Source organism: Callithrix jacchus, chromosome 7 (genome assembly GCF_049354715.1).
Source record: "Callithrix jacchus isolate 240 chromosome 7, calJac240_pri, whole genome shotgun sequence".
Lineage (NCBI taxonomy): Eukaryota > Metazoa > Chordata > Mammalia > Primates > Cebidae > Callithrix > Callithrix jacchus.
In genome coordinates, this window is record NC_133508.1 from 157,919,437 (window position 1) to 157,944,487 (window position 25,051).

The following is a 25,051-nucleotide window of genomic DNA, read 5'->3' on the forward strand; positions in this document are numbered from 1 at the left end:
ACCCATGTTCTGAGTGAGCCTTTTGGCCCAGTTTCAGAAGCAGATCAAGCCACAGTGAGCAGAGGCGGGGCTTAGGGAGGCAGGAGTCTTGGGCCATTATAAAGCCCTGCTGGGCACTGCTGGGCATCTCTTTCAAGGTCTGTGAACGCCTCGCTTTCTGCTTGATCTTCTGGAGATGCAGCGTCTGCTGACCCCAGTGAAGCGCATCCTGCAGCTGACAGCAGTGATGCAGGAAGCCTCCGTCACACCTGCTCGCCTGCTCCCAGCGGTCCACCAAAGGTGAGTCCGTTTTTGAGAAGCATCTTGTAACTAGTAAAAGACAGACAGAGGGCCTGCTACTGGGGAAAACTCACTAGAATCCCACTCAAAACATGGCAAGGCTTGAGCACGGCAGCCTTAGACAAGCAGGTTTACTTTACAGGATCTTGGTTACCTCATGTCTAAACAAACGGTCCCTTTAGAGAATGAGAAGAGCCAAACCTCTGACACATGCTGTTTGTGAGCAATGGCGTCTTTTACTCTGCCAGCTGCACAGAGCAGCAGAAATATCAGTACGAGGGCCACAGCTCTTCTCTCTCCACCACCATTCCCACCTTTACCGCTAGCCTCTGCCAAGACCCTCAGGATTCTGTGCCAACTACAGTATTAGCGAAACCTTTAAATCACTGCAGGAAGATCAGAAATGGACTAGGGATAAGAAGCTGTGTTTGCCTTGTGTTCCAATTTTATGAAAAGGGGAAGTGTGTGTTTATGTGTGTATATGCACATGTTCTTTGCAAGAACACACACATTCCTTTCCTTTGTAAATACTCCCTGAATGTGGTACAAATTCTCATGTGTTCCATCATCAGCGATCGTTAGTGCCTCAGGCTCCCCACACCTGTGTTGCTGTCTAGTCCCCAAACCATCTGCTAGACATTGGAACGAGTCCTTATTTCCTTACATTTTTACTGTATATTCTATGACTACTAAATATTTAGAAAAGTGATTTTGATCCCTTGCCCAATACCCAGGGAGCCTGGTACATACATGTGCACGGTAAGGGCTGATGCGCGTAGCTTTCTCAGCTCACTCTCCCCCCAACACTGCCAAACCACTGCATGTGGGTTAAATGTCCCAGCTCCAAATTTAGTGTTTCTATATTTGTGAGGAAGAGATGGAGTGGGTTTGCTTGTTTCAATAGCAACAGGTGGCCATCAGCCAAAAGACGCACAGCGATCCCCCCCAACAGCCTGACTTACTGTATTGAAACTCTTGGAATCCTCATTCACATTTCCTTTCTGGGGTATTCAGTTAATCCCGTTATGCATGGCCTGAACTAATATTGCTTCAAATGAGTCATCTTTTCTCCATATGTCTAATCGCCTTTAATCCAACCCACACGGGCTCTAACTCCAACCTAAAAGTGACTTCCGTCTCAGCATCCGCTTTGCTGCCTTCAAAACTAAGTAAGGCTCGTGCCCGCCACTTCGTTTATTTCTCACGTACACACCTGTATCTCCAGGGTTCCTTACCTGTTCAGTCACCCCCGGCTGCAGCCATCGCCCCTTCATTCCCTCCAGTTCTTTGCTGACATTTCGTCCATCAAGGTTACCCTCAAATGCAGCCTCTTTCACGAAGCTTCCCCGATCCTCCAACACACGGGAATCTCTGCTTCCTCTGAACTCGCATGGATTTTGCCCATATCTCTCTGCTGGCCCCAACCATGCGTGCCTATCATCCCTCACACTGGTGAAGGAGGTCTCAAGAACCTTGCCCTCTTTTCTTTGTTCAACCCTCACAATCCCTCCCCAGCATGGTGCCTGAAATGTAGCAATTACTTTTGAAACACGAGGGCAGGAGTCAAGATCGAATACAGAAGTAAAGGCATGGCAAATGTTCTTGAAGTAGGCAACACCAGGAGAAAAATGATTTCAAATTACATAAAGTGATCATTTTTCAGAGAGATCACCGGAAGAGAAGGATACTGTTAACAATGATGTTTGGGGAAGCCTCTGCATGCTAACTTTCTTCAAGGCTTTAGGATCCATTTCTAAAAATAGCTCTCCACCAAGACAGCTACAAAAGTTACCAACTGACCGGTTGTAAGCCTCTCCTTGCAAGCTTAGATTTCTAACTGGGAAGAAAGGGAGGGAGTCAGCCCAGAGAAGGCACAGGAAGAACGAGGTTGAGAGAATGGCAGCCTCGCTGGCAGGACAAGCTCGGGCTAATCATTAGCTCCTCCGTACTGGGGGAGCTCCTCCATAAATATTTGAGGGTACAAACTCCAGTTAAACTTGTTATTTGGAGGGTATCAAATAGGGCAGATAAACTCCAAACCTGTCCCGTCACATATAATGCGTATTTATCACTCTGCTTCACTCTCTCGTGATCATATGATGCACTTTTGCCTCACAGCAGACCTTAAAAGTGACCTTCCTGATGGGAGAACTGGGGCTAAGAGAGGCTCACAATCCCGAAGATGACTGATAGACGCGTTCAATCTGAGTTCCAGCTCCTGCAGAATGGGGCTAAATTTATAAACCTGGCACCCAGGGCAGTGAAGGGGCAGAATATTTCTAACACGTGAGAAATGATGATGTTACTCTGAGTGTGTCACTTTTCCAGCGTGTACCTGGTTTCACTATCTATAAAATGACAGATGTTGCTAAAGTGAACAGAAGGTATAAAGTACTTTCACACGGGAGATGAACTTGCTGATCTCTGTCCTTGCAGCTGGGAGAAGAAACTCCAGATTTTCACCAGGGGTACTGAGTCTGGGGTGAACAGATGCAGATGGTTCAGAAAAAAATAAATCATCTCTTTCCTATTCTACTGACCGTTGCTCCTTTCTTTCTTTCTCTGCTCTCACATAGTATTGCTATTTATGCTCTCTGTGTTTCCTGCGTTTTTAGCCGTTAAAACATCTCCCTCTTCCATTGGGCTGTGCTCTCTTTTCTTTTTTTGAGATGGAGTTTCGCTCTTGTTACCCAGGCTGGAGTGCCGTGGCGTGATCTCAGCTCACCACAACCTCCGCCTCCTGGGTTCAGGCAATTCCCCTGCCTCAGCCTCCTGAGTAGCTGGGATTACAGGCACGCGCCACCATTGGGCTGTGCTCTCTTTATGGGCATAATACATGCCTTATTCACTATTGTGTAGCTGGATTTGAACTGCGTTGGGTGTACTCAATAAACATTGGAAGGCCCAATAAGAAAAATCGGCTAGCAGAAAATTTACTTAAAAGGTAGGAAAGTGAGGCCAGGCGCGGTGGTTCACACCTATAATCCCAGCACTTTGGGAGTTCAAGACAGGTGGATCATGAGGTCAAGAGATTGAGACCATCCTGGTCAACATGGTGAAGCCCTGTCTCTACTAAAAATACAAAAATTCGCTGGGCACGGTGATGCGTGCCTGTAGTCCCAGCTACTCGGGAGGCTGAGGCAGGAGAATTGCCTGAACCCAGGAGGCGGAGGTTGCAGTGAGCCGAGATCACGCCTTTGCACTCCAGCCTGGGTAACAAGAGCCGAGATGGTGCCATTGCACTCCAGCCAGGGTAACAAGAGCGAAACTCCGTCTCAAAAAAAAAAAAGGTAGGAAAGCAGTGGGTATGTTCTTGTGTAGAAAAAAGAAAAAAGAAGGAGAAAGGCATATACTTAGAGGTACACTTTAAAAATGAGTAGAGATTGTACAATTATGCTCTATAAGGGCTTATAACATGTAAAAGTAAAGTATACGACAATAACAGCTCAAAAGGATGGAGAGAGCAAATTAAGTCAACCTAAGGTTTTGCAGGGTTCAAAAAGTAAAAGAAGTATTAATTTAGGTGAGATTACAACAAGCCAGTTATGCATGTTATAATCTTTAAGGTCACCAGTAAAAGGAAAAGAGGGTATAAAATGAATAATAAATACTTGTTTAATCAACAAGAATATGAAAAAGGAGGAATAAATGACAAAGAACAAAGGAGACAAATAAAAGCAAAAGAACATAGACTTAGTTTCAACTATATTTGTAATTACAACAAACATAAATGGATTAAATACTCCAATTAAAACACCACTATTGTAAGACTTACTAAAATTTTTTAAGGACTAAAAATATGCATCCATTCCAAGAGACACATGCTAAAGATAAAGACTCTGAGAAGTTGTAAGTAAAAAGTGACAAAAAAGATATACGATGCAAACAGTAAGGCAAAAGCTAATGTAGCTATATTGACATCAGGAAAGGAAACTTTATGCCAAGAATATCTGAAAGATAAAAAGGGATATTCAGTAAGGATAAAGGGGTCGATTCAATGAAAAGCTCTAACAATACTAAATGGAGTCATCTGATAACATAGCTTGAAAATATATAAAAAATTAATTAAATGATTGCTGCGTTACTGTCCTTTGAGAAAACTGTCTAAAGACCATTAGTGGGAGTTTGATGTTTATCTCCATCACAGGTTTTCTACAGTCTCTGCTGTCCCCCTGGCCAAAACAGATACTTGGCCAAAGGACGTGGGCATCCTGGCCCTGGAGGTCTACTTCCCAGCCCAATATGTGGACCAAACTGACCTGGAGAAGTATAACAACGTGGAAGCAGGAAAGTATACAGTGGGCTTGGGCCAGACCCATATGGGCTTCTGCTCAGTCCAAGAGGACATCAACTCCCTGTGCCTGACAGTGGTGCAACGGCTGATGGAACGCACACAGCTCCCATGGGACTCCGTGGGCAGGCTGGAGGTGGGCACTGAGACCATCATTGACAAGTCCAAAGCTGTCAAAACAGTGCTCATGGAACTCTTCCAGGATTCAGGCAATACTGATATTGAGGGAATAGATACCACCAATGCCTGCTACGGTGGCACTGCCTCCCTCTTCAATGCTGCCAACTGGATGGAATCCAGCTCCTGGGACGGTATGTACTGCCACGAGCCTTACGTAAGAAAGCTGCTGGGATCGCAGGCTGCATATTACCAGTTTCGCTTTTCAGTTCCCCGGGTGGCTTCATCCAGTGAAGGAAGGACAATACATTCACACAGCTGCTGTGTGACTTTAGGTTGGCTTTATTTGCTCTCTCCAGCCTTTTGAGCTGTTATTGTCATATACTTTACTTTTACATGTTATAAGCCCTTATAGAGCATAATTGTACAATCTCTACTCATTTTTAAAGTGTACGTCTAAGTACATGCCTTCCTCCTTCTTTTTTCTTTTTTCTACGCAAGAACATACCCACTGCTTTCCTACCTTTTTTTTTTTTTTTTTTGAGACGGAGTTTTGCTCTTGTTACCCAGGCTGGAGTGCAAAGGTATGATCTCAGCTCACCGCAACCTCCGCCTCCTGGGTTCAAGCAATTCTCCTGCCTCAGCCTCCCGAGTAGCTGGGACTACAGGCGCGCACCACCATGCCCAGCGAATTTTTGTATTTTTAGTAGAGACAGAGCTTCACCATGTTGACCATCCAACAATAAGCACTTCGACGTATGTAGCTTTACACAGTTAGTAGCATGTCCACACAGCCATTCATTTAATTCTTACAACAGCCTCGGAAGTAGGTATTATTCCAGATTTATAGATGAGAGCATGGAAATCTGATCTCACACATAGTGAATGGCAGAAGCAAAAACACCAAACCATATTCAATAGATTGGAGATGTCAAGAGGAGTTGAACAGTTTCTCTCTGTTCATGCAACAAGACAGTGCAATTCCGGAAGTCCATTCCGTGCTTTTCCAACTGCCGACCTGGCTCCATCATTAACAGTTCCACCGACATAGGATGGTCCAGTCTACTCATCAAATCCGTTCTTAAAGTGCCCCTCCTACTTGATACTTGTATTACTACTCTCTAGTAGCCCCTCCTGCCATGATCACCACTGATATGTCCAACCAATTATTTAGTTGAGGAATAGAGATGAAAAATAAGGGACATTCACCAGCCTTTAACCAAAAATCAAAGAGCCTGTCCTTGGGAGCATTGTCAATCTTAAGCATGTCATTTCAAATGAGTAGATTCTTCTGAGAAGCTGGGTATTCCACAGATGGGAACTGCAGATACATTTTTTAAAAATATGGTATCTTGGTATAAAAGGAAAAATTTTTTAAAAAGTTGTTAAAATGTGAATTTTTAGTTGGTATTTAAAACAAAAACACTTAAGCTTGAGCCTGAACACTTGGACTACATACCCTGGGCGGCAACCACCAGGACCAGACGATGCCAGCGTGAGTGAAAACTCTGCTTCTGACTTAGCCAGTCATTCACCTGGGGACCCTCAGGTGGGAGGGGGTGGCTCGGAGACTTAGGGAATACAAGAGGAGGGGATGGCGAAAGAGAAGAGTAGTTCTGGCACAGATTGGCTGGGAGTCCCCATGTTTTCTTGTCATTTTCTTAAAAAAAATGAAAGTAATTAAAATTTATATTTTAAAAAATCATACACATACACAAAAGTATAGAAAGCGAAGAAAACTTCTCATTTGACACCCCATTACCACTTCCCAGAATTCAACACTAATGGCTTCTATGGATTCTTCCAATATTTTTTCTAGGTTCCTGCAAGTATACACATATCTACTCTGTTTTAAACATTGTGCAAAATATTCCCCGTCTCTTATGACTTAGAGACAATTCTGTATCAACATATAGAAGGTCCATCTGATTCTTTTTAAAAACCACAGTATTCTACTGATGAATATGCCACATTTTATTTAATTAGTCCCATATTTATGGATACTTAGATTTTTTGCAATGATAAATAAGGTTTTAATCAACATCGTACAATAGCTTTGTACACTTGTGGCATTGTATTATAAGAATATATTCCTAGAGGTGGAATATCAGAATAGGTTGATTTAGCAGTTTGATAAAATGAGCAAAATTCTTCTCCAAAATGTTGTACTAACTTACATCCTACGATGTGTATATTACCAAGCTTTCTAATCTTTGTCCATTTAACAAGTAAAATTATAATGTTTTTGATTTGCCTTATTTTAAGAAATTATTATAAAGAATATTGAATATTTTATGTTATTTATTGGCCATTTTTCTATTATATAGCTTGCCTTTTTAATGAAACTTTTAATTGCTTTTTGTTGATTGTAAGTATTGCAAATACTTCCCCAATTTGTCTTTTGACTTTGTTTCTGACGGAAGGCTTTGATATTTAGGTACTTAAACTTACTGGCCTTTTTCTAAATGGATTCTAAATACTTTTCTATAGTTTCTAAAGTTTTCAAAATGTGTGTGCATGTGTGTCTGTGTATGTATACATGTAGAAACAAGTATTGTTTTCCCTTAATTTTATGCATATAAAAATTATATATACTTAAATATATATTTATAGGTATTAAATATACCAATTTGCTTATACTAATATATTTGTATAATTAAATATTTACTTGCATGTCTATATTTTATATAGATTTAAATTTTTCATATATTACATATACATACATACACACGTGCAGATGACATTGGGGAAGAAAACAATACTTTTTTGTTGATGTTGGAGTTAGGATTGTTATAATTCTTAAGAGAAGGTCCCTGGATTTCAGTGAATTTGGGTTGGAGTCCTGACTCTGAATCCTTATCCTACCATTTATTAGCTATGTTGTTTTTGGGCAAGTGGCTTAAAATCTGTAGGCCTCAGTTTCTTCATCTGTAGGATGGGGATAACTATATCTACTATATTGATTCATCATGAGGATTAAATTAAATGGAAATATGACTCCCAGTGTAGTGCTGTGGGTGAGTACTGGGAGCTTCCTCACAGGTCAGAATACTAAAATTCCTGCCAAATCTTAGCCACAAACTTTAGTTTTGGGGACAGAACTTCTGACAGATAAAAGCAGAACAAATAATAGTCAAGACCACAATTATTTCTCAAATACTTGTCTGAGTATCATAAAGTTGTTGACTATGGATCATTTACTGAACATAAACTCTTTTCACAATAAATGTAGTACCAAGCAATGCAAGGAACATGGCTCAGGACCCAGGCAGGACTGGGTTTGAATATCAAAGTCCATGTTCACCCGGAATGTGACCTTACACTAGTCACTCCGTCTCTCAGGAAGGCAGTGTCTTCACCCATGAATGTTACCTGCCTCATTGCATTGTTCAGAGTTGTTTAAGGATAACTAGTGTCCTATTAGTGTTTCAAATGCAGTGTTTTAAATTCAGTTTCCCTCCCTGTCCTTCACCTTCTATGATTTGGGAAAGAATTTCAGGATCATGGAGCACTAGAAGGAGACCCGAATTGTCTCCAAAAGTGCCAACTAACACATTTTTCACTGAAGCCAGAGACAGAATTCGGAATAAATGAGCATTTTACAGCTGGAGTGTCAGGACACTAAATTCTGACTTTGCATTTCAAATGTATCATGAAATGCACTGGAAGCTAAGCTCCACACGACTGGGGTTTTTTATTTTGCTTATTACTGTATATCCAGCACCTAGAATTGTGCCTGGTACACAGAAGGGACTCAGTCTACTCTAGATGTGCTAGTGATGCTAATTATTTCTTGTTTCTCTTTACAGGTCGCTATGCGATGGTGGTCTGTGGAGACATCGCCGTCTATCCCAATGGTAATGCTCGTCCCACAGGTGGGGCCGGAGCCGTGGCCATGCTGATTGGGCCCAAGGCCCCTCTGGCCCTGGAGCAAGGTTTGTAGTGAACCATTACCAAAAGGCTGTGCATGGCATAGCCAGGAACATACACCCTCATCCCACATTGGCACATCTACTACTCAGGGCTGAGGTGCGGGTTCGAAGATGGTATTGCTTGCCTCCAAAAGGCTGGTCTAAGGAGCAGAGGGAGGAAAGGAGAAATGGGGCAGGGAAATCCACGAGGTTTTCTGTCCTGCATCACCAGGCATTGGGACAATGATGGAATGCGTGGTGCAGATGCTGGTGACGGACCTTAGGGACCCTCTGGCAGTTGAAGGCAAAGGAAGATAACTGGGTGTAAAGTGGCAGTCTTTCCTTTGAGACTATTGGTTTCTATTCCAGGTTTTGTTAAGCCCATGTGGGTGAGGAAAGGGAAATAGACAACTGATTTGTGTAATGTTAGCAACCTGTCCAACTCCTTTTGAATATGCGAGGGATGTTGAGTGGGCTTGCACTTGCGCATGGGACACAGATAATGACCAGAAAGCTCTTTTTACGTGGTTCTCTCATCCTTTGTGCTCAAGGTAGTTTGCATTGTGTAGTCTCTGAAAGCCTTCTGTGTGCCTTTCCAGGGCTGAGGGGAACCCACATGGAGAATGTGTATGACTTCTACAAACCGAATTTGGCCTCGGAGTACCCCATGGTGGATGGAAAGCTTTCCATCCAGTGCTACTTCCGAGCGTTGGATCGATGTTACACATCATACCGTCAAAAAATCCAGAATCAGTGGAAGCAAGGTATGGGGTTCAGAGGGCAGAAAGCGGGGGCTCTACTTATAGGCCAAGGGTTTGTAGCCAAATGCTATGACAAGGTCTCTTCTTTCCTTCCCTGAAGATAATGTCAAGAGAATTGTTTCCTGTCCTCTTTCTTACACTTTTCCCTGGGTCTACGCTAAAATCCATTTGGACATCATTTAAGTTCAGGTGTAAAATTGCTTCTAACTTGAGCTAAATAAAAGAAAGTAAACAATCCAGGGCAAGGCCCCCACTATGAAACCAAGGGGTGTCCGCCACCTGGGGAGACGGTGGTAAGAGGCCAGGCAACCACATTCTACAGGGTTGGCGTTTGTTTCTGGTTAAGTCAGGCATGGTTTGGCTCTGGGTTTATAGTTGGCTATTTTCTAAAGTCTGAGGTTAAGAAATCATACTTATATTTTCTATATGCTAAAGTGTTATCAGGGATTTTTCTTAGTGATCGTATTACAGGTTGATTTTATTTTCACCTTTATTTTTATTTTTTATTTTTTTTTAGGGAGGAAGGCAGGAAGGGAGGAAAGGAGGAAGGGAAGGAGGGAGGGAGAGAGGGAGGGAGGGAGGGAGGGAGAGAAGGGAAGGAAGGAAATCGAGCAATGAGAGAGACATTGCCCACCTGGATCTAGAGGTCTACAAGTTAATTTCTTTTTTTTTTTTTTTTTTGAGAGAAGGAAAGAAAAAAAAAGGAATGAAGGAGAGGAAGAAAGAGGAAAAAAAAGAGGGAGAGAGAAGGGAAATGTTGCTTTATTCTAAAAAAAAATGGGTATTAATAATGGCCAATCAATGTTTCATTTAAACCTATGAGTAGGTGTGATGTGGTATTGACAAGAATGTATATTTTGTGTATTTAAAGTGGAGAGCTCTATAAATATTTATTAAGAAATACTTAAGAGAACTTAATAAATATTTATAGAGCTCTGCAAAAAAAGAAAAAAAAAAGTTTTCTTGTTCCGGATCTGAGTTCAAGTCCTTGATATCCTTATTAATTTTCTGTCTCGTTGAGTCTAAGTCTCTTTATCTTGGATTGTTCAATTTCTATTTTCACCTTTAGTTTTGGAATTTCCCCGCTGAGAAATATGTACTGCTTCTACAAGCAGACAATAAGCAAATGAATCTTCGTTTTAAAATACAGAGAAGCAGGGAGTGGTAGCTCACGCCTGTAATCTCAGCACTTTGGGAAACTGAGGCAGGAGGCTTGCTTGAGCCCAGGAATTTGAGACCAATGTGGGCAACAAAGCAAGACCCTCTCTCTAAAAAAAAACAAAACAATGGTAGACACAACGGCGGCGGGAGGTTCTGTCTACATGGAAATGGAGATTAATTCACTCACTCAGACTGCAGCTGGAAACCTCAGAAGTTCTCCCTCCCTTGCCTCTCTGTAACTTCGCTTTATTCGTTGGAGACAAGTGGGAGAATGTTTAACCTGCTGTATACCACTGAATACTACTTATCAGTAAAGGAAGGAATTGTTGATAGATACTACTTCAGTGCGTCTCAAAGGTCTGTGGGTTCTGGCACCACCTAAGCCCCCCGGGCATCTGGTCATTGCTGACACCTCTCCTTTGAGCCACCTTGTCCCTGGCTAGACACAGTCGCACTTTCCAGTGCAGTTTTGGAAGGATGCTGCCTTTGGAGAAGACGTTTGCTTCCCCTCGGAGCTCCCCAACCCCACCGGATCTGCCGGCGCCGGGGTTAGCAGCTGGAGTCCAGCAGGAGGAACCTGAGACCATCCATGAGAGGACCCCTGCTGACCTGGAGTTCTCCCGCCTGCGCTTCCGGGAATTTGTCTACCAGGAGGCTGCCGGGCCCCACCAGACCCTGGCCCGCCTGCATGAGCTGTGCCGCCGGTGGCTGATGCCTGAGGCACGCTCCATGGAGCAGGTGCTGGAGCTGCTGGTGCTGGAGCAGTTCCTGGGCATCCTGCCTGATAGGGTCCGGCCCTGGGTGGTGGCACAGTACCCTGAGAGCTGCAAGAGGGCAGCCTCCTGGTAGAGGGCCTGGCTGATGTTCTGCATGAGCCAGTGATGCTGCTGGGCTCCCCTGCGGGCTGATCCTCGGTTTTTAGCGATGGAGTGTATAAGAGGCACATGGACCCCTGCTGCTACCAGGCGAGCTCGCAAGCCCCAGCCAGGAACCTGGAGCTGGGGAGATCCCACCACCTTCTGAGACACCCTGGCTTTCTCTGGACCCCCTGTTTCTGGAACAGAGGAGGGTTGGGTAAGCAAGGACCGAAGAGGCCAGCCCTGCCAACGCTGAGCGGAAGCTGAAGTCCTTTCCAGAGGATCCTCAGAACCTGGGGGAGTGGGGCCGCCTGGACCCTGCTGAGGAGAACCTGAAGAGCTACCGGAAGCTTGTTGGGGGTATCAGCCTTCCCAGCCTGACGCTGCCTCCAGGCTGGACACTGAGGAGCTCCGGTTGGTGGAAAGAGATCCACAAGGCAGCAGCCTCCCAGAAGACGGGAGGCTTCAGGAGAGTGCTGGGTGCCCCCACGCAGGAGCTGCCTACGGAGGTGCCCCCAAGGGATGCCCTTGCGGAGCCCCTGTCCAGCACCGCTGAGGAAGAGGAAGAGCAGCCTGGGAAGGCCCCAGACCCTCAGGACCCCCAGGACAGAGTCTGGCTCTGCCTCCGGAGCGCATCCGGCAGCCAGCCCTGGACAGGGGTGCGGCGAGGCTGGGAACCAAGAGGCCACACCCTGAGGATGGAGATGGGCAGAGCCTTGAGGGTGTCTCCAGTGCCAGCCACAGCACGGGGCTCATGGCAGGGCAGGGCCCAGGGGCTGATGAGCCGGGCGTGTCCCGCGGGAAGCCCTTGGCCTGCGGCGAGTGTGGGGAGGCCTTTGCGTGGCCCTCGGAGCACCACAGCAGCCACAGCGGCCGGAAGCGCCATGCCCATCAGGGCTGCTGGAAGACCTGCCACTTCAGCCTGGCGTTGGCCGAGCACCAGAAGACCCACGAGAAGGAGAAAGGCTACGTGCTGGGTGGCACCCTGGGCCCCTACAGCCCACCCGTGAAGCCCAGAGAGCAGGGAGGGAGAGGCTCTCCCCGCACCCCCAGAGGCACAGAGGTGAGCCGCTGTGCTGTCCCCGAGGGACCACCCTGCCAGCCGAGAATCCCAAAGAGTCATCAGGCCCTTCCACGCCCCTGGGTGGCGGCTCCCTGTGGTGTCTGTGGATGTCATCTGCCTGTGCCCTGAATCAGCTCCTGAGGCTAAGCGCTCCCAACCAGAAGGATCCATGGGAAGCCCTCACCTCTCTGTAAACACACCCTGGGCCAGCGCTCACACCCGAGGGGAGCCGCCGGATGTGGAAGAAGACTCCGCTTTCCTGCAGCCATTTAGTGCCGCCCCGTGCTAGGTTATTTGACACTGTGCAGTGTAGAGTTGCCTTAAAGTGCGTGATCTGCCAGTGCTTTCTTGAAGTCACCCTTGCCCTCATTCCTCCTGTTTGCGCTCCCCAGGGTTGCTCAAGTGGAAATTTTGTCATGTTTAGCCTTTTCCCTGCGTGATGTCAAAGTTCACTTCTAATCTGCAAAAGCAGAAGCTGTTTCCTAGTTTACCTCACGTGTCTTTACCTGTGTGGAGTAGCTCTCAGAGATCATAGAAACGCTCGCAGCCTAAGGCAGGGTTTTCAGACCGTGGGTCCCAGCCCATTAATAAATTGCGAAATCAATTATCAGGTGGCCACCAGCATTACGCAGCAATGAGGCAGAATAAAATAGGCTAGAATGCATCGTGTAGTAAAGGCAAGTACAGTTTTGTGAAACTTTTCAGCCATGCATCTAAATAAGAGAACTGCTTGCAATGTAAGACGCACTTCTTGCTGGAAGTTGTAATCAAAATGGTTGAAAACACCAATAAAGATCGTCTGTCTGAGCAAAAAACAAACAAACAAATACAAAAGTGAGCCAGGCATGAGCCTGTAGGCCCAGCTCCTCAGGAGGCTGAGGTGAGGGTAATGGTTGGAGACCAGGAGCCCATGCCAGGAGGTGTGATGAAGTGACTGCCTTCCAGCCTGGGCTACAGGGTGAAACAAACCCTGTCTCTAAAAACATATAAATAAGTAAAAATAAAATACAGTCAGACCCACTTTAAAGAAATAAGTAGTATCCTTACTGCTCAGGCATGCCCAAATGGGCATCTGCAAAAGACAGAGTGCAGTGTGGGAGAGGGCATGGGTGCCTTGGGGATGGCATAAAGAGCTGCCCCTTGTCCTTTCCACTGCACTGCGTGGGGCGCCACCTGCCAGATGTGAACCTCATGGGTAAGAAGTTGCCTTGGGCCTCTCTGCCTCTGTCTGTCTACTGTAATTTGTAATTTGCTCTTAACTCCTCTGAACTCTTGCGGCATTTAAATTTTACTCCTTTTCCAGCTGGCAATGATCGACCCTTCACCCTTGACGATTTACAGTACATGATCTTTCATACACCCTTTTGCAAGATGGTCCAGAAGTCTCTGGCTCGCCTGATGTTCAGTGACTTCCTGTCAGCCAGCAGGGACACACCGAGCAGCTTATATAAGGGGCTGGAAGCTTTCAGGTGAGTCTTCTTCTCAGGGAGCCTAGAGGCTAGTAAGGGGTGAGCAAGAAGGAGGCTCCCTCATGTCTTGAGTCTGGACCACCAGCACCCCTCTGGGGGACAGACAGCAATCCTCCACCACAGCAGGAATAATCCCAAGTCCGTCTGCAGGGTAGTAGGTGATTGCCTGGCAGGGCTCTCCATGTGTTATTGCAGGGAAACAAGGGGGATGGGCCAGCAGTGCAGGATCAAGGGACTGTAAGAAACTACAGAGAAAAAAGAAGGAAGGAAAGGAGAGGGAGGGAAGGGAAAGGAGGATGGAGGAAGGAAGAAAAGAAGGAGGGGAGGAAGGAAGAAAGGAAGGAAGGAGTGGAGGAAGGAAGGAAGGAAGGAAGGAAAGGAGGGTAGCTAAATCATTCAGTCAATCAACATTTTCATTTTCTGAGCATGTTATGTGCCAGACATCGTACTAACCTCTCAGGATACTAGAATGAATGTGACTCCATGGTCCCTGCCCTAGAGGATCTCACAGTCTATACAGACACAAACACAGAGAAGCAAATGACCACACTAGAGAGCAGCAGTTTGAGAAGCGTCAGGTCTCATTCTCACTTGTCTGCATTCATGTGCTGCTTCTGCTTCAGCTTCTCCCATCTATAAAGTGGAGATAGTCCAGCTCACCCGCTTGGACGTGAAAAAGTAGGAAGAATGCTGTTTATTAATTCACACGAATACACTAACATTTAAAAAGAAGTGTCTTCAATACAGTTTACACTAGGAAAGGAATCTTTCCCTTTCTTCTCGGTATCTTTCTATTTCAAACTTCGGTCAATTTTATCAACAGTATAATAGGCTACAATTGTAGCCCCTGCTACTAACTAACCTGCCACTAACTAAAACATCGAAATTAGCACAAACACTGTTTATAGGACTGGCCCTATCGAAACAAAAAGTGTAACATACACCAAAGTTAATAGCTTAATGTCTTTCATATATAAAGATATTATCAATAATAAAATAAATACCCTAGTAGAAAAATGAGCAACGGATACAAACAGAAAAAGAAGAAATGTGTGTAATCACACTTTAAATGTGAAGATCGTTAATAAAAAGTTTACTCGAGTTACCATTTTCTCCACATGGTCTTTTTTAAAATGGGAATCCCCAGAATTGTCAAGGCTGTGGGAAAATGGGCAGTGGTGACTGTGTAAATGCATCTCATGTTTTAAGAAGTAATAGGAGGACTTGAAGAAAAAGCCTTAACAATGTGCAACATTTGAGCTCAGTAATCCCACGTTGAAAAGAACACCTATCTATCCACTGTAGTGTTTTTTTTAATTGCATTTTAGGTTTTGGGGTACATGTGAAGAACATGCAAGATTGTTGCAATAGGTACACACGTGGCAGCGTGATTTGCTGCCTTCCTGCCCATCACTCATATCTGGCATTTCTTCCCACACTGTAGTGTTTTAACTAATGAGGAAGAGGAGTAGGGAGATAGATAGCTTAAAGTCACGGTTAAAGAACCTCCTCTCATGGGCCATTCTTCAGCCTTTACAAATAATGTTAGGGAAAGTCGTGGAAAATTATATACACATATTTACACGCACGCTAAGTTAAGAAAGTATGCTGACCACAACGCATAGCATGATTTTTTTTTAATTTTTTAGTAAACAGTATAAAAATAGGGATGGATTTCACAAGGAAACTATGCCCTAAGTGCTCTCTCTGAATGGTAAGACTCTTCGTGGTATGCTCGCCTTTGTGCTCTTCTGTATTTCCAAATATTGTAGAAAAAACATACGCTGAAAGTCTTCTCCCCAGAAGCTGTTACTTTTCCCCCTCTCTCCCTCCCTACCTTCCTGTGGTCTTTCACCTGGATACCTGTGGCTGCCTCACAGGGGCCTAAAGCTGGAAGACACCTACAACAACAAGGACCTGGATAAAGCACTTCTGAAGGCCTCTCAGGACACGTTCAACAAGAAAACCAAGGCCTCTCTGTACCTCTCCACGCACAATGGGAATATGTACACCTCATCCCTGTACGGGTGCCTGGCCTCGCTTCTGTCCAGGTGAGTACTGTGTCTGGCTCCGTGTCCTGCATGCAGCCTAAACCCCATGGTCTGAGGGGTCAACCAAGTCAAGTTTCTCTTCTGGCTCAGAAATTTAAAAGAAAGGAAGGGGCGTAGTGTGGTGGCTCATGCCTGTAATCTCAGCATTTGGGGAGGCTCAAGTGGGCAGATGACCTCAGCCTAGGGGTTCCAGACCCTTGAACCGTCATCTCTGCAAAGCATGGTGGTATGCATGAGCGGTCCCGGCTACCCAGGAGACCAAAGTAGCAGGATGGCTTGAGCCCAGGAGTGGAAGGTTGCAGTGAGCTATGATTGTGCCACTGGACTCCAACCTGGATGACAGAACGAGACCCTGTCATAAATAAATAATAAATAAATAAAGGAAAGGAGGGAGAAGGCAGGAAAAGAAGGAAGGAAGATGAAAGAAACTCATGTCAAAGGTGTATGTAGAGGCGGGTTTCCAATCTGCGTCAGACAGTGGTCTCCAAAGTGAAGTCCATGGTGTGAAGGCACGGGCCAGTTCTGTTTCAGTGCAGCAAAAAAAAACAGTAGCATTTGCATGCATATTTTGGTCTCATTTATGTAAAATCTCTATCCTTAGTAGAGCATGGTGGTTAAATGGGTCTGACCTCAGAGCCCACAACCTGGGTTCAAATTTTTTAAATCACTTATGAGTGTTGACCTTGGACAATACTGAACCTCAATGCCCCTCACTTTCCCCATCTGTAGAACACGTGCAATCACGACATCTGTGTTCTACCGTTTTCATGAGGATACAGTATTTAAAATAGCAGTGCTCAGCAGGTGCTCAAATGTTGGATGTTAATTCTATTCGTTTTCTGTTTTGTGGGCTTTGTAAGGAAACACTGCATATAAATAGCAAAGGGCTAGGGGAGGTGGTTCGTGCCTGTAATCCCAGCACTTTGGAAGGCCGAGGCGGGAGGATCTCTTGAGCTCAGGAGTTTGAGAACAGCCTGGGGAACATGGGGAGACTACATCTCTACAATGTTTTTTAGAACAATTAGCCATGGATGTGTGTGAGCCATGGAGGTGGCTCACGCCTATAATACCAACACTTTGGGAGGCCAAGGCGGGAGGATCACCTGAGATCAGGCGTTTGAGACCAGCCTGGCCAATGTGGCAAAACCCCATCTCTACTAAAAACACAAACCTTAGTGTGGTGGTGTGCGCCTGTAGTCCCAGCAACTCGAGAGGCTGAGGCATGAGAGTAGCTCGAACCCGGGAGGTGGAGGTCGCAGTGAGCTGAGATTATGCTACTACCCTTCAGCCTGGGTGACAGAGTGAGACTCTGTCTCAAAAGAATAATAAGAATAAAAATAAAAATTAGTTGGGTGTGGTGACTTGTACCTGTGGTCCCAGCTACCAAGGATCCTGAATCCTGAGGTGGGAGAATCACTTGAACCCGGGAGGTCAAGGCTGCAGTGAGCCAGGATCACACCACTGCACTCCAGGCTGGGCAGCAGAGCAAGACTCTGCCCCCCGCCCCAAACAAGGCAGGAAAAAGTACTTATGGGTGGACTTGATCATATTACTCATAGGGGATGATCAGGTCCCTGTCAGCATGGGAGCCTGGAGGGTGAGGCCGGTGGTCTTGATCCTTATTTAGAGGCACTTTCAGAATGCACTGAATTTATCTTGTCCCCAGGAGAGCGGAGAAGCTCTATGTACACCAAAAATTCTCCTGTGTTTCTGTGTCTTGTTTATCTCGGATCTTAGCTGCTTTCCTTTTGGCAAGCTTTCCTATTCCTGGGCCTGTCCCTGGGGTCTACCAGAAGTCCCTCTGTATGTAGTCGCATGAGGTAGACAGGAAGGAGACTGGGGTGATAGGGTGATGTCCTATTTCAGTGCAGAATACAATGCCAACGTGTTTTTCATGTGATTTCTTCCCCTGCAGCCACTCTGCCCAAGAGCTGGCTGGCTCCAGGATTGGTGCCTTCTCTTACGGCTCTGGTTTAGCAGCAAGCTTCTTTTCATTTCGCGTGTCCCAAGATGCTTCTCCAGGTGAGTTCCATCTTTCTCACAGGCATTCCTGACAACATTCATCTGGTAGAATAAACCTTCTTTTCCCCACCATTCCTGAGGCTGCCATCTTGACGGAGTTATGTAAGAGCAAAGTGGACAACTGAAGGGATTTAAGTATGCAGTGAGTTTATTTTATTTATGTACTTAAAGCATTTCTTTGGCTGCTACTTAGAGACTAGATTGAAAGGGAACAAAGGTGGGTATGGGGAACCGCTTAGATTGTTCCAATAAATAGTTCAGGCAAGAGGTAATGGTGGTTTGGTTGCAACTGATTAAAAGAGAAGTTGATGGATCTGAGATGCCTAATAAGAATCTGTTGATTATTGGGAGGCCAAGGCGGGTGGATCACGAGGTCAAGAGATCGAGACCATCCTGGTCAACATGGTGAAACCCCGTCTCTACTAAAAATACAAAAAATTAGCTGGGCATGGTGGCGCGTGCCTGTAATCCCGGCTACTCAGGAGGCTGAGGCAGGAGAATTGCCTAAACCCAGGAGGCGGAGGTTGTGGTGAGCTGAGATCACGCCATTGCACTCCAGCCTGGGTAACAAGAGTGAAACTCCGTCTCAAAAAAAAAAAAATCTGTTGATTATTTTGAGATTCGTGTTATCACGGACATGCATCTACGTACTAGGTGGCATACACCTTGGCCAAATCAGTGTGTCTTGCCTGTATGTTTTGCTGACAATGATGCTTACTTATCATTTCTGGGTATTCTAAGCCACACAGACAGCACTTCCCTCCAGGGTGCAGCGTCCCACAGAACCTGGCTCTCTGTTGGACTCGTGATTGGCGATAGTGATAGTGACAATGAAGAAGGTGTAACAGTCTTGCTTTTGCTTCCCAGGCTCTCCCTTGGACAAGCTGGTGTCCAGCACATCAGACCTGCCGAAACGCCTGGCGTCCCGAAAGTGTGTGTCTCCTGAGGAGTTCACAGAAATAATGAACCAAAGAGAGCAATTCTACCATAAGGGTAAGAAAAGAGGCGGGAAGAGAGAAAGAGAAGGCAACTCATCTCAGCTCATTCCAGTAGCTGGGAGCCAGGAATTCTTCAGAAATCTAGAATATAGTAGTCCAGTCTCAAGACTTTATGAGATATGGTTGGGAGAAGGTTTCCTAGAAGATCTGTTGTTCAAAGTGGCAAGAAGTGGGTGGGGAAGCAGAAGGTGGAGTTGGGAAGAGCCAGGCGGGATGCAGCTTCCCGGTATAGATACAGCCAAACTCTCCAAATATGTAGTACCGTGGGAACTGAAAATACCATTTTTGAAAATGCTGTCTGCAACAGTTGAAAGAGTGGAGACTTTAGAGCTAGATATCCAAAACTAACCCTGAGCTGTGCCACTTACTAGCTGTTTTTCTTTGTGAAAACTGAACTTTTCTTTGTTGTCTTATTTTTAAAATCATACCGATTTTGCAGGATTTCCAAACAATTAAATGAATTACTCTACGTAAATATGTTATCGACGAATATTACTGTCTCCTCCAAATTGCCCTCTTTCACCACCAAACGTAGAAACAAAATATTGCCCCAAAAGCAACAAATGGAAGGGAAACGAAACCCAAAGGTAATCCTAGAGAGATTGGTGGTTTTAAAACCGTGGTGATCGATAGTTTTACCATGGTTTATATCGGTTTTCTGTATATTCTCAAGCAAAACTTGGGATGTATGTTTTGCAGCATGGTCTCAAAAGGAGACAGAGTAGATGGGATTGGAAATGGTCCAGAAAACCTATACCTAGTGGTCACTGATCTCTTCTGGACCAGTGGATATGTTATAGCAAAAAAAAAAGAAAATGAAAATAGAGCCAGGTTCAGTGTCTCATGCCTGTAACGTTAGCCCTTTGGGAGGCCAAGGCAGGTGGATTGCTTGAGGCTAGGAGCTGAAGACCAGCCTGGCCAATATGGTGATACACCATCTCTACTAAAAATATAAAAGTTAGCCAGGCATGGTGGTGTGCACCTGTAATTTCAGTTACTTGGGAGGCTGAGGCAGGAGAACTGCTTGAACCCAGGAGGTAGAGGTTGCAGGAAGCCGAGATGGTGCCACCACACTCCAGCCAGCCTGGGTGACAGACGTTCAAGACAGCTTGAAACAAAAAACAAAAAAAGAAAAGAAAAATAGGACCTCTGAGACAAACATTAATGGATAAAGCACTGAGATACTGCAATGGATCAGAACCAGAGAATTTAGAATTTAGAAGGAAGTGTCTGAAACAGGAAGCTGGGTGGTACATCTCATAGAAGGAACTGCTGGCAAAAGGATGAGACGCAGTGGCAGAAAGCTATGTTTACCGTAGGGAAATGTCGTAGCCTTTTTTTTTTTTTTAAGCAAGGTAGGGTTACATGTGGTGGAAATCCTTGATTACAAGGCAAGGCCTTTATTTGCTCGTATAAAAAAAAGTTGGCCTAGACTGCAAATTGAATCTAAGGAAAACAGCAGTGGGTGTGGTACGGGGCACAAACTGAAGCAAAGGAACATTTCACTGGGCTACGTACGTTAAGCAACTAAAAGAGGAATGTCTGATTTGTGTGTATGTAAGCTCTCCTGCCCAAAAGAATGAAAACAACAACTATTTTAACACTTGGACATCGACTGCATATAGTAGACTCATGAGGAGGGAAGGGGCTGCGTCAAGGGCTGATGGGCGTGGTAATTATTTCATTTATTTAAAAATAAGTTTTTTCAAGATACAAAGTGTGCTACTTTTTGCAATGCCAAAAGTTTACAACCTTGTATGCCAATACACCTTGGGTCCTCATCTTGTAACCTAACTATTGTAGGCTGCATTGGAAACTTGGCATAGAAATATCATCTACAATTATTGAAAAAAATAGGAAATTGCATGCAAAATGCCTGGCCCACAATAATTGAGCAGTAAATACTTGCTCCTGTTTTCCACAGTGAGTGGTAGGCAAGAAAAATGAAAATGCTGTGAGGTGTGAAGCAAGTTACTTCTTATTTTTGTGTGTGGTGAAGGTCACTCATAAGAAGATGCGCATTACACGCCAAGAGGGGAACGTAAAGATGTGATGAAGGCCAGTGAGAAATGAGCGAAGCCTGGCTTTGGCTTTAAGAGCCACGACTAGAAACTAAATTGCATTCTTTTTTTTTTATTATAAGACTCTTATAATCAAAGTCTTAGAGCGTTTTATTAAGGCCTTAAGTGCTAGACTGAAGATGGCTGTCCCTCCGGTTCTGCAGGTCCAGTGTTTTATTTGGTAGACTAAGGGTGACCTCGCAGCTCCCTGCAGCACAGCCAGGGGGGCTCACTGTGAGCTGCAGACATCTTCGGGACCACCTTCTCCTCCAAAATCCCATGTAACTGTGAGTGCTGCCTCTTCTCCTCATTCCACAGTGAACTTCTCCCCACCTGGTGACACGAGCAGCCTTTTCCCCGGGACCTGGTACCTGGAGCGGGTGGACGAGCTGCATCGCAGGACCTACGCCCGGCGTCCCGTTTAAAGACGGTGAGTGAGGGTTTGCAGAGTTGGTGGCATCGAACCCTGATGTCTTCCTCGGGGTCACAACACAGAGAGGGAGGGTGGGCACAGGCGCGGGGAGGTGAGCTCAGTGGAAGAGGATTGGGGTGAGTGGAGAAATGGGAGAATCCTGTGTGGCATTTTTAAAAGGAAAAGCAGCCACTTCTCAAAGCATCTCCGTCGCGAACATGGCTCTGCCACCCTTTTCCGGCCAGGGTCGCCCAGGCCCACTGCCCCCGCAGCCGCCGCCTCCCGCTCCCTTCGGCTGTCCGCCACCGCCGTGCCCTCCCGGCTTTCCCGCCGCCTCCCCCGCAGCGGCCCGGCCCGGTCCTTTTTCGGGGGCCTCCGCCGCCTTCCTTCAGCCTCCGCTGGCTCTGCAGCCCCGAGCCTCCGCGGAAGCCTCCCGTGGCGGCGGCAGCGCCTTCTACCCGGTGCCACCACCGCCGCCGCCGCCCCAGTGCCGGCCCTTCCCGGGGACCCTCCCGGCCCAGGGCCGCCCTGGAGCCCGCGCTGGCCTGAGACGCCACCGGCGGCCGACGTGCTCGGGGATGCGGCCCTCCATCGCCTGCGCGCCCGGCAGTGGCTGGGGGTGGTGTCCCGGCGTCCCGGTGTCCAGGTGTCCCGGCGTCCAGGTGTCCCGGTGTCCCGGTGTCCCGGTGTCCAGGTGTCCAGGTGTCCCGGCGTCCCGGTGTCCCGGTGTCCCGGTGTCCCGGTGTCCAGGTGTCCAGGTGTCCAGGTGTCCCGGCGTCCCAGCGTTCCGGTGTTCCGGGCCCCGCGCCGGGCGGACTGTCCGGTTCCCCAGCGCGCGCCTGCCGGGCCCAGCCTTGACGACGTGCGCGCGCGGTTGCTGGTGCGGCCTCAGCCAGGCCCTGCCATGTGCCCAGGCCGCACCACTGCGCTCGGAACTGGCGGACCAGCTACAGCCGTTGACCCAGGCCGCCTATGTGGGCGAGGCGCGGGGGAGGCTGCAGAGGGTCCGGCGCCGCCGGCTGCGGCTTCGCGAGCCGCCTGGGAACGCGAGCAGGAGATTGAGCGCTGGAGGGTCGAGTGTGCGCAGGAGGCAGAGAGAAGAAGCGGGAGCCGCTGGCGGCTACTATCTGAGCGAGGAAAAAACAAGCAGACACTCAAAGAGCGGTGGACATTGTTCGGGCTTTGGAGAAGCTGAGGAAACTGAGGAAAGAGGCTGCAGCAGGGAAAGGGGTCTGCCCTCCATCCTCAGCACATGAGACGTCTGAGCATCATCTTCAGCGACTGGGAAAACTCATTACAAAGCGCTCTGAACTGTGTGAAGCGGCAGAGAGAGCCCTCAGGGTTATGCTGGAAGGAGAACGCGAGGAAGAGAGGGAAAGAGAATTAGAAAAGAAAGAAAAGAAAATTTTACTTTAGAAACGTGAAATTGGGTCCAAGTTGCTTGGGGATCCAGACGAGTTCCCACTTGCTCGTCTCCGACAGTTTTACCTCCAAGCCGAGCACTCCCTGCCAGCGCTCATCCAGATCAGGCACGATTGCGATCAGTACCTGGTGCCATCTGAGCATCCCAAAGGCAACTTCGTTCCCCAAGGACGGGTCCTTCCCCCGCTCCCCAGCAACGCCATCTGGGCAATTGCTGTTCAGCTGCATTAGAGAAGATGCTCCAGGCCGGGCGCGGTGGCTCAAGCCTGTCATCCCAGCACTTTGGGAGGCCGAGGCGGGTGGATCATGAGGGCAAGAGATCGAGACCATCCTGGTCAACATGGTGAAACCCCGTCTCTACTAAAAATACAAGAAATTAGCTGGGCATGGTGGCGCGTGCCTGTAATCCCAGCTACTCAGGAGGCTGAGGCAGGAGAATTGCCTGAACCCAGGAGGCGGAGGTTGCGGTGAGCCGAGATCGCGCCATTGCACTCCAGCCTGGGTAACAAGAGCGAAACTCCGTCTCAAAAAAAAAAAAAAGAAGATGCTCCAGGAATGTGGTCCAGCCAGCGCTCTTTCCAGCTCTAAATATTAGTGATGCTGCCATTCCACGTGGCGTTCCTCTACCCTGAAGTTAGGCTTTCCTCCTGTGCTCTGTGCTGGCCAGAGGTGCCTCGTGGATCAGGAGATTAATGTGGTTCTTCAGGAAAGGACTTAGGTGAACTGAGGTTATTACCGCAGGCAGTGAATGACCTTGGTTCACCAGATTTGCCTCTGTTCTGAGGGGCTCGGTCCAGGGTGACTTAATATACTCTAACTTCCCACTGTGCATGCTGGAAATACAGTTCCTAAGGGCAGATCAGTAGTAAAGAGGGGTTGTTAAATGTGTCAACTTAGTTCAGTCATCAGAAGAAGAGTGAGGGAAATAGGGAGGGGGGTGGGGGGGAGGGAGAGAGAGGAGAAAGCGGAGGGGAGAAAGAGGGAGGACGAGAGAGAAAGAGGAATTTGGGATTTTTAAGGGAGAATTTCCACATCGGGCTCCCTCCCTCTCATGGTAGACAACCTTCTAAGTGCTTAGGCAGCATTATACCTGAAAAGAAAAGCTGAAACTTTTGAACTTTTCTCATGCTTATTATTCATATGAGCAGTGAACTTCCAACAATGATATTTTAGCAGAAATGAAGGGCTGATGTCGCTCTGCGGGTCTCTGCACCACCCTAGCCGGCCCCTCCTGCTCTCCTATCACAAGATGTGCGACAGAGACCCTGCCCACCCCAGCCTTGGCTCTAGTAGCATTGGGCATGGATCCCTCAGGCGTCCAGGCTTGGCACTGGGTGCAGAGTGGGAGCACCCTCAGGATACAGTTAGGAAGGTCCTCTGCACAACCACACCTAGGGCAAGAGGCAGGTACTGGGAGCAGGGTGCCCACGAGGAGCCCCATGATTGAGATCTTTTGTTTGTTTAAGGTCTGCAGATCCGTGGAAACGTTCCTGGGAATCGTATGCTAGCAGAGCTCTGCCCGTGCATCATATTTTTAAGATCTCACTCTTAGCTGGTAAATGAATCTGAATCAACATAGTAGCCCCATAAGCACCAGCCCTGTAGAGTGAGGAGCCATCCCTAGCGGCCCTTCATTCCTTTCTCTGCTGCGATCACTGTCCTGGGCTTATGGTGCTGTGGACTAGGGGTCCTTTGTGAAAGAGCAAGATGGAGCAACGGAGAGAAGACTTCTTCCTGAATCACTGGCCTCCAGAAATGTGCAGATCAGCTGTTGTATTCAAGATCCAGATAAACTTTCCTATCGTGTTATCACTTCATTATTACTAATATTATTAAATTTCTGTGCTATTATATCTCTGTTCATTTCTGACGGTTTTCTGGGAATCTCCAAATTTTGTGTCTTGTTCTAAGCTAATATATGCCAATTAAAAAGAGAGAAAGAGGAAATGACTCCTGTGTTTCTTGGAACTCAGAATACAAACTCAGGTAACATTTGGCAACCCTGCTAGACCTCCAGGATCGGAGGGCTGGGTCCTCGCCTGGCAGGCTGCCTCTCTCCTCTAGCAATTCCATTCTGTTTCTGCCACAGGCCAAGTACTGTGACAGATACAAGGCAAATCAGAATGGTAGAACACAGCTTCCCTAGCCCACTTCCCTGAGCTAAAGACACCGTGCAG

General features: G+C 46.9%; 1 protein-coding gene, 1 long non-coding RNA gene and 2 pseudogenes across 4 annotated transcripts; 3 read left to right on the plus strand and 1 right to left on the minus strand.

The window, feature by feature from the left end:
• Window positions 1-125: 125 nt before the first annotated feature.
• HMGCS2 (3-hydroxy-3-methylglutaryl-CoA synthase 2) lies at window positions 126-24,806 on the plus strand. 2 transcript variants are annotated; one of them, XM_035252638.3, is made up of 10 exons: window positions 126-279; window positions 4,427-4,881; window positions 8,497-8,622; window positions 9,198-9,362; window positions 13,744-13,909; window positions 15,790-15,960; window positions 17,876-17,982; window positions 18,850-18,975; window positions 21,359-21,470; window positions 24,341-24,806. In XM_035252638.3, the coding sequence occupies exons 1-9, from the start codon at window positions 176-178 to the stop codon at window positions 21,463-21,465; spliced, it is 1,527 nt and encodes a 508-aa protein (XP_035108529.1). In that variant the 5' UTR covers window positions 126-175; the 3' UTR covers window positions 21,466-21,470; window positions 24,341-24,806. The 2 variants fall into 2 exon arrangements, with proteins under 2 accessions (XP_035108529.1, XP_035108530.1); XM_035252639.3 differs by having other exon boundaries at window positions 24,349-24,806.
• Window positions 131-1,745, minus strand: LOC128928266 (uncharacterized). Its single transcript, XR_008473128.2, has 2 exons — window positions 1,515-1,745; window positions 131-309 (listed from the first exon to the last, which is right to left on the minus strand). It is a non-coding gene; the product is annotated as an uncharacterized LOC128928266 (long non-coding RNA).
• On the plus strand, window positions 10,891-12,716 carry LOC103788937 (zinc finger and SCAN domain-containing protein 18 pseudogene; annotated as a pseudogene).
• Window positions 21,490-23,241, plus strand: LOC100388416 (programmed cell death protein 7 pseudogene; annotated as a pseudogene). Its single transcript, XR_013520379.1, has one exon. The product of XR_013520379.1 is annotated as a programmed cell death protein 7 pseudogene (transcript).
• Window positions 24,807-25,051: the final 245 nt, after the last annotated feature.